The sequence below is a fragment of the Cornus florida genome, unplaced genomic scaffold (genome assembly GCF_030987335.1).
Source record: "Cornus florida cultivar Cherokee Brave unplaced genomic scaffold, ASM3098733v1 CherokeeBrave_3.0.0_Hap2_Chr01, whole genome shotgun sequence".
NCBI classification, from domain to species: Eukaryota; Viridiplantae; Streptophyta; class Magnoliopsida; order Cornales; family Cornaceae; genus Cornus; species Cornus florida.
The window spans coordinates 81,757,793-81,767,329 of record NW_026775571.1 but is presented as its reverse complement, the minus strand read 5'-3'; the positions used below and the strand labels follow the sequence as shown (position 1 = coordinate 81,767,329).

The 9,537-nt window shown below is 40.1% G+C and overlaps 1 protein-coding gene across 1 annotated transcript; it reads left to right on the top strand.

Moving 5' to 3' along the window:
- Window positions 1-7,097: 7,097 nt before the first annotated feature.
- On the top strand, window positions 7,098-7,817 carry LOC132276121 (uncharacterized). Its single transcript, XM_059777394.1, has 2 exons — window positions 7,098-7,655; window positions 7,752-7,817. The coding sequence occupies exons 1-2, from the start codon at window positions 7,098-7,100 to the stop codon at window positions 7,815-7,817; spliced, it is 624 nt and encodes a 207-aa protein (XP_059633377.1).
- Window positions 7,818-9,537: the final 1,720 nt, after the last annotated feature.

The window sequence follows — 9,537 nt, the reverse complement described above, 5'->3', positions numbered from 1 at the left end:
GTCAGTTGTTGACTCTTTTTTTGCGTAGCTAGTCTATTCCATAATTTCTTTCTATTTCTCCTATAGTGCCTTAGGAAGAGTATCTGAGCCGTAAGGAAGGGGAGGCTCACTTGAGATGTGCGACTTAATTGATTACTAATGGATATAGGAAGCGGCCTTCATCCAAATGATGAACTTACCTTACGTGGGAGACAAGGGATTCACAAGGGGCATCTATCTACACACAAACCTTCTCAATCGGGATATTTCGTATGTTAGACTGGTTACACAAGTGTGTGAAGCGTTCTAGGAAGGACGTTGACTCATTTCTTATGCAATTCCCACAGTTAGGTGAGCTGACTGAGAGAAAAGGAAATGCTTACCTGTCTATTACCCAATAAACTCAAACCTTCGCTTGCTGCGTGGGGAGTGAGACAAAGAATGGATTCTATTGGAAGGTCAAGACCTCCCTTGAAGGAGCTGACATTATCAAGAAATCAGGAACTTCACTGCAGAGACTTATACGACGGAAGAAAACCGAAGAGCATTCTAGCATCACATACACCAATACTTCTTTCTACAGGATCTCCTGCTCGAACAAATTTGAGATGCGAATGCGAGCTGTTTTGCAACTGATATGGATATGGGCTCAGAAGAAAGAATCGCACTAACGGCACACTTCAAATATCTCCACCAGCACATCACCAACCATCTACTTGACTTTGTTGAACGTGCAACTCAGCTGTTTTCTTCGTCTTTGAGGGATGTAAGAATGAATTAATACATGACACCTTCTTCCCCCCTTCCCTAATGTGACTATAATCAAGCTAGCTAGCCACAGGCTTTGAAGCCCTGATTGCCACTTCTCTCTATCACCGTCTTACACAAACTCAAAACCCATAGCAAGAAATAAGAACCTATTCATTGGGAAGTGTCGGGTGCAAGTGACGAGGCGGAAAGCAAGAAAACGACTGACTGGCCACCTAAAGGCTTGGTCCGATTGAGGCCCCTCTAGTAACTTCCCTTCAATGGGTTCCCTGGCATGCAACAATTGCTAAAATATTCTTTCCTCGTTAGACGAGAAGGTGCAAAGTCATTTCCCTTTCCAAATGAAAGACAAGCTAGGATGGCCAGAGCCCCCTTTATAGAGAAGGTCCCTTCAAGCATTGTTAACTGGTGTGAGTGAATTGGAAGCGTTGGGGGGATTAGACTCCAACTTATGATCCCCCAGGGAGATTAATAGGTTATTGACCTTACGCTTCTTAGCCTTGCATGCATCCTATTGGGGCACTTATGATCCCAAGATTCTGGCATTCCTAGAAGAGAAAGTAGTGAATGAGTCCGTTTTAGTAGGGTTAGAAAGTTCAAAACTTTAGTAAATCAGCCAGCATTGCTCAGGCTTCTTCTTATTCTTCGAACGAGCTTTTCATTCTAAATAGATTTCATGGAATGTAAATGGAGCAAGAGCTGGTGGGTGCACACTTGACACCATTCAATCTTAAAGCCTTATATTGACATACATTTGATTAAGATAAACAGAAAAGCGACTTCCTATCATAATTGGTCATTTTAAAACCAACATCACAGCTACAACAGTAAGGGGATTTATATAATTCAATTAGCTAGGCAAAAAAAACATACCAATTTTCTTTTTGCCAACTCCACCCAATCCCATCAACTCTCTTCTTTCTGAAAAGAGACCTACATTATTAGGATAAAAGAGTAAAAGTTTTAAAAGCATTAATAAACTTGTAAAACATTTATTCTGAAATTGAAAACTAAACTTCCAAGTCTTTAATTCCCATTAATAAATTGCTCGAGTATCACATCATAACAATATTATATATATGTATGTAGAAACAAAAGCAAAAACAAAAACAGCGTAACCATTAGCTAAAAATGCAAATTAAAATTTTAGAATAAGTAAGAGTTTGTTACCTGATGACTGAGGAGGCATGTTTCTTGAACGTTGTTCTTGCAAAATATTAAAACCCGATGCTAACCCTAAAAATAAGAAAACACTCAAGTTGTGAGGAAGAGGTTTCACAATTTCATTCATAATAATTAAAACACCACCATCTAAGTACTATTTGTATCATGTATCAACCCAACCCACCCCAACTATGCTTTCCGCAAAAATGTTGGACACCTATCCGTAGAAAGAGGTGTGATTACGAATAAGTATGATTAACACATATTATACTCATCTCTTATGTTAAATTAATCCAATAACAAAGTACAATGCATCAGTTTAGGAATAATCTTCAAAATTAACAAATCAATATCATGATATTCTGCATTCTAATAACAAAAGAAAATCAAAAACCAAAATTTGTAAATAAAAATATTGCAGAAAGATTGAATATATCCTTCGTGCATTACACAAATTGTATTTTTATGTGAAACAAAACATCAGGATTTCTCAATGCAGTGACTAAATCAAAATATATCAACCAAAATCAACTGTTATTTAATTCAATTTTAGTTAACTAAACCTGTAGACAATTGACTGATTAAGGCATAGAAAATCCTATTTGGGTAATTAATAAAATAAAATAAAAAATTACCAATTTATTTCTGAACAATTCACCACTCAGTACCCTATCTATCTCTTCTTTTGACCAATTTACTAATCCTATTTGAGAATCTACTAGTGGAAGCAGAGTGTGAGGTAGTTCATGGCAAGCCCCTTCCAACACTGTGGAATTCACTTAAAAGCACACTTTTTGTAAGTATTTTAATTTTCAAGAAGTAACTTTAGAGCTTTACCCTATATTAAGTAATTTTGCTTGTCAAAGTTCTTGTTATGATTTTTTTTTTTAGTTCTGAAAAGATTTCCATCTTCAAAAAGCCTGGCATGTTGATAAAAATTGTTTCAGATTCAATCGCTGCAGATTTCTAATCCAATTCAATCCAATCCAGATTCCTTTTTCTTTTTTTTTTTTTTATGCCCAGATTCAAATTTTCTTGTAGACATAATTTAAAAAAATAATAAAAATAAAAAATAATAAAAAACAGAAATAGAAGTTATAGAAATTTTAAAAAAAATATTTGTTTTGCTGAAATAAAATGTAGATTACAGTGATTACCTCAAAATTCAATGCAATGATTACCTCAAAATGCAATTCAAATTTTGTTACTTTATATTGTAAAAAATATATATATTTAAAAAAGATCAAAAAAATTTCACCAAATAGGATTTAGTTTGCAATACAAGAATAACAGACCTTGATTAGTTGATTTAGAGAGAGGAAAAAAAAAAATCCCATACATACAAGTTAGCAGTTGCGGAGAGGGAGGGGGGCAAGCTTGAGAGTTGAGAGACAGCGGGCCAGCAACTGAAGCTTGCGAACGGCGAACCCGTACTGGAACAGCGGGCGAATGGAAACTGAAAGATATGGGTTTTGATTTTTTGAACAATCTGAAATGATGTGGGTTTTGATATAGGTAATAGGTTTTGAACTTTTGATTCTTGCAGACAGATAGATAAACTAAAATATATGGGTTTTGAACTTCTGATTCTTGTAGATTTTGTAGTTTGTAGTTGCACAGAGAGAGAGAGAGAGAGGGGTTGAGGATGGGGGACAAGTTCAGAGTTGAGAACGAGTATAGAGATGGAGGCGATTGGGGAGGCTGAAATGATTTGCCCTAAAAATATAGTTTTTTTTTTTTTTTTTTTTTTTTGGGGGGGGGAGTAAATGTGAATGGCCAGTTGAAAATGACAATTCGTGTTTTGCATGAACAGTAGTACGTAGTGTTTTATTAACTAGTAAGGACGGCTAGGATTAACTCTTGAAGTTGTGAGTCGGATCATGAGACTTGAATATTCAATTTTTATTGGTCCAAAATACCATCACTATTTATATGCCTTTTGCAAAGTTAAAACCATAATCCAGTAAAATTTGTTATTTTCTTAAGATGTCTTTTACTTAGTAATAAATTACAATAGATTGGTACATTAATGATAATATTATAATGATTGGATTGTTGTGCGAAGATCCTTATCCTTTCTTCTCTAACTACTAAAAAAATATATTATCTTTAACATTCTTGTTGTAAAAAATATATATTTTACTCTAATATTTTATATACTAAAGTGGTTGAGAATGAGATCAGAGAAGGAGGCAATTGGGGAGGCTAAATGATTTGCCCTTAAAATATTTTATTTTTAGTAATAATATAATCAAATATATATAAATTTTTGAAAAAAAAAAAAAAAACTATAAAATATATTTAAAAAACTCAACCGGTAACCCAACCCGACCCGTTCGAAAATATTCGGTTCGAATTATGACTATAACTCATGTTAAGTATAATATGGGTTGACCTAACCCAACCCCATTCGGGTTAAAGTTGGGTTGGGACTGGGCTGAGTTGAGCCAGCCCAACTTGCAGCCCTACAGGCCCATATGCTTCTGATTGAACTAGTTAACCAATAATTCCTATGCTACACACATACCATATCCAAAATTTATAATTTTCATATGACAAGCAAATTAAATAATTCAAATAATATCATAGAAATCAATACATAATTGGTTTTGGGAGAAATGAACAGACTATCAACTCGGACAACTGAAATAAGAAATAATTTAATGGAACAATTTCATTTATATATTTATTTTTATAAAAATTGTTTGGTGGATAGTTTTTAAACAATAATTTTTTTTAGAAAAATCTTTTTATTTTAAAGTAGTCTTTTATATATATTTTCTTTTGTTTTTAGAAAACTAAATTAAACGAAAAAGATTAATATATAAATCACTTTTATTGTTATAATTTTCTACTTTTTTTCTGAAAAAAAAAAAACCTAAACTAACCTGAGGATGCGGCAAGTGGCATGGGCCGGATATGGATCGCAGAAACGAGATCGGGTCGAATGATTGAAATAGGATCCATGCCAAAGCACCCTGGAATGGGCCGAACGTAGGGGGTCCACCGAGGAAGGTCAAGCCCATTGCAAGACCCAGCCCAGAAGGAAGAGAGCTTTTGGATATAAGCCCAATGTAATTGGTTAACTACAAAAAAGGTCATGGCCTATAAATAGACCATGACGAGTGGAAAGTGGGGAGAAGGCTAGAGAGAGAGAGAGAGAGAGAGAAGAAACGAAATCTTGTATCTTCAATTGGCACCGTCTGTGGGAAACGATGACGAAGATCAATTCGAGCCCGATCAGTACCATATTAGTTCAATCGAGTTTGTGAATATGCAGTATGACTTCTGGAAGTTGAATCCAGATCAGTGAGATTGTAGTTTGTTCCGAGAGAATTCTTGCTTATTGTGGATTCTGAGGCATTTGCTTTGGAAGGACGCAATTGTGATTTGCTCAGTTGCAGTCAGATCCGACGAGTTTGAAGCTAGAAAAGTTTAGATCTAGCAAACAGAGATCACAATTCGGTAAAGTTAAGTCCAGATCTAGCGGAGTTTGCATCGGTAACGCTTAGATTTGTTTCGAAGTTCGTAATTCGTGCCTTTGCTTCGATCCGGAATCATGATAGGGGGTGACAACTCTAATACGGTTGAAAACGTCCAGCAAGTGAAACTTGATGAGTTGATGAACATGATCGAAGCTCTCCGAAGAGAGAATGCAGATCTAAGGAATGAAATACAGCGTCAAGAAGCTCCAGTAATTCCACGACCACTTCCGGTAGGAGAAGAAGGTGCACGTACCGATGCAGCACATCACGGTGAAGAGGTTGAAAACAATCTAGTAGATCCTCACCGCGAGGAAATACGGCGAGACGGTTTGCCGCCAAATCTTCGTCGTATGGATGATCGTGAAGGATCGATTCACATGGATCCACGGCGTGAGCAGATCAGGCGAAATGAAGCAATGACTTTTGATCCACATCAAGAAACGCTCAGCCGAGGTGAAGCAACAGAGTTGATTCGTCAGAAAGCTACGCCTCCATGGCGCAAGGACTTCGTTGAGGATAGATCATTCGATCCGACCTATCGGCCTTCCATGACGACGTTCGACTATCACAGCTCAGAGAGGAGATCAGTAGACCAGAGAGCAGCCACGGGTTCCAGAGGGAAAATGAAGCACTCCGTTCAGCAGCTCGAACGGTGGATTCACCGTTCACCGATGAGATCTGAATGCTCCGAGTCCGAGGAAATTTTCCATGCCCGTTTTCATTCTATTCGACGGAACAACTGATCCGATCGATCATGTGTATCACATCCAGCTGAAAATGGCTCTAAACACTGAGAATGATTCTTTGATGTGCAAGTGCTTTCCTACGAGTCTAGCCGGACCAGCTCTGAATTGGTTCAAGAACCTGCCGAGGGGTTCGGTGGATAGTTTCCAAAGCCTGTGCGATCGGTTCATAAGCCAATACTATGGAAACAAGCGTCTAGCAAAAGATATTTTGAGCTTATTCACAATGAAGCAACACGCTGAAGAGCGTCTCCAGGCTTTCCTAACCAGGTTTAACCTTACCAAGAGCATGGTTATTGAATGTCACCCTTCAACGGCAGTTCAAGCATTCATTCTGGCTATGAATCGTGGCACCCCGTTCCACACAAGCTTGGTGGTCAACACGCCGAGGACTATGGATGAACTTAACGAAAGAGCCGATGGATTTGTGCGCTTGGAAGAAGAAGAGGTGGCAAACGCTCGGAAGACATCCGTTATATCCACGGAAGAAAAGACCAAAGCAAAGATCAGGCAAAAACAGGTCTAACCGCAACGCTCATCGTGGAAATCCGAGAAGAGGCCTAGAGAGGAAGAGCTGATTACTCCATTGAAAGTTACCCTAGCAAGACTATACCAAGAAAATAAAGATAAGTTCCGGCCTCCTTTACCAATCAGACAACCTCTCGAACAGAGGGATTAGTCTAAACACTATGCATTTCATTCTGATTTTGGCCACCAGACTAACGAATGCAGGAACCTAAGGAGACAGGTAGAGATGCTGATAGCCAGAGGGGAGTTCGCAAGTTATATTCAAGGACCAGCGGTGGAGCAGAACCGGCCAATAGAGCATGTGAAGAAGAATCAGAAGTCGAATTCTCACAACACGCAACCAGTTCAAGTAATTAATGCAATTCACGGTCGGCCAGAACCTGCTGAGGAATAAGATGAATTGCTTCGAACACGCCTTCGTCAGGCACGGATGAAGAGAAGGATAGGCAGTGTAAACACCCTGCACCAGCAGAGCGCATCAACGCAGATAAAGTTTGACGCAGCAGACTTGTTGCGTGTTCAGATCCCTCATGAGGACCTATTGGTCGTAAGTTTGACACTGGCCAAATGCTTGGTGCGCAGAGTTCTAATTGACCCTGGAAGTAGTGCGAACATCATGCCAAGAGATACATTCGATCGGCTCAAGATTAAACAGGATCAGTTGAAATCCATCGGGAATCCACTAGTAGGGTTTGATGGAAAGCGAGTGGAGCCGGTCGGCACGGTGGAGGTAGCGGTACATGCTGCCGAGAGGGTTTTGATGGAAACCTTTGTAGTTGTTGAAATTCATCCCTCTTACAATCTTCTGATGGGCAGAGGGTGGATCCACAGAGTTCGAGGTGTTCCTTCCACTCTGCATCAGGTAATGAGATACCTGGCACCAGACGGAACCAAAGTGATTGACATTCATAGAGACCAAGTTGCAGCAAAAGAATGTTACTCTGTAACGATGAAACATGCTGGAAAGGGGAAAGCTCCCATTCGTTCAGTAAGTCTGAGATAGCAATTACAGGAGCCTCCCTCCAAGCCGAATGGAGAGGAGGAACTAGTAGGCTTGACTGAAGAATCCCTACTTGATGTGCAGATCGATCAGTTCCGACCAGAACGAACAACCAGAGTAGGGGAGCGACTCGTTGAGGAGGAAAAGTAGGACTTAGTTGATTTTTTGTCTCAAAACGCAGATGTGTTCGCATGGAGTCACCTAGACATGCCCGGGATCGATCCTTCGGTATCCTGTCATTCCTTGAATGTTAACCCCAATGCAAAACCTGTAAAGCAGAAGCAGCGACGGTTTGCCCCCTAGCGCAACCGAATTATTGCCGAGGAAGTTGATAAGCTGCTTGATGCGGGGTTCGTAAGAAAAGTGTACTACCCCGACTGGCTATCGAATGTGGTCGTTGTGCAAAAGAAAAATGGGAAATGGCGCGTATGCATTGATTTTACCAATTTAAACAAAACTTGTCCGAAGGATAGCTTCCCGCTGCCAAAGATTGATCAGATGGTGGATGCAACTACTGGATTTGAACGCTTGACCTTTTTGGATGCTTATTCGGGTTATAATCAGATCCCCATGGACCCCGCTGATGAAGAAAAAACTTCTTTCGTTACTGAACGCGGGACGTATTGCTACAAAGTTATGCCGTTCGGACTAAAGAACGCTGGGGCAACTTACCAAAGACTTATTAGCAAGATTTTTAAGGAACAAATAGGGAAGACAGTGGAGGCTTACATTGATGATATGGTGGTCAAGAGTAAGAAGAAAGCTGATCATGTGCAGCATCTTCGAGGCGTGTTTGATGTTTTGCGGCGATATGGAATAAAGCTTAATCCGACCAAGTGCTCGTTCGGTGTAAGTTCAGGCCAATTCCTAGGGCACGTGGTTAATCTCAGAGGCATCGAGGCAAGCCCTGCCCAAGCAGATGCTCTAACTAAGAATGCCGAGCCGACGACAATCAAAGAGGTGCAAACACTTACGGGACGGATTGCTGCACCGAGCCGTTTCATTTCCAAATTGTCAGATCGATGCAAACCATTTTTTGACACAATCCGGAGCCACGGCAGGCACAACGCCTAGCGTTAACTGCTCTAAAAAAATATATGCAGAACCTTCCGGTACTGTCCGCTCGAGAATCGGGCGAAAAACTGTTTTTGTATCTCGGAGTGTCCAGCATCGCGACAAGTGGCGTTCTGGTCCGTTACGCAGACGGGAAACAATATCCAGTGTTTTATGTTAGCAAGACAATGACTGAGGCCGAAAGACGTTATTCAAAGGCAGAGCGGATGATACTCTCGCTAGTGCATGCGAAAAGAAAGCTCAGGCATTATTTTGAGTCCCATCCTATTATCGTTCCAACTACTTTCCCTATCAGAATAATCCTGCACAAACCAGATCTCTCCGGAAGAATGACGAAGTGGGCTATAGAGTTAAGCTCATTTGATATCACGTACGAACCTAGAACAGCGGTCAAGGGGTAGGCGGTGGCAGATTTTTTACTAGAATGTGATTCAGAGGACGTGGAGAAGGATCTTTGTAGGTGCTTATGGAAACCCTTCGTTGATGGATCCTCAAATCAGATGGGTGCAGGCATTGGGATCAAGCTGCAGACACTAGAAGGTACAGCCTTAAGCCAAGCGCTTCGGCTTGAATTTGCAGCCACGAACAATGAGGTAGAGTATGAAGCTTTGCTGGCAGGAATAAAGCTTGCCAAAGAACTTAAGGTCAGGAATTTAAATGTTTTTAGTGACTCACAGTTAGTCGTTCGGCAGGTGAGGGGTGAGTATGAAACCAAGGATGAAACGATGGAAGCATATCGTTCTGCAGTTATGCGGGAGGCAAAAAACTTTGAAAAAATTGAATTCATTCAGATTCC

Bases quoted from the DNA above. Each gene is read 5' to 3' on its own strand.
- LOC132276121 (XM_059777394.1), top strand. From the start codon at position 7,098: ATGAAGAGAAGGATAGGCAGTGTAAACACCCTGCACCAGCAGAGCGCA. The intron at 7,656-7,751 runs GTAAGTCTGAGA...CTTGATGTGCAG, and splicing joins GGAAAGCTCCCATTCGTTCA to ATCGATCAGTTCCGACCAGA.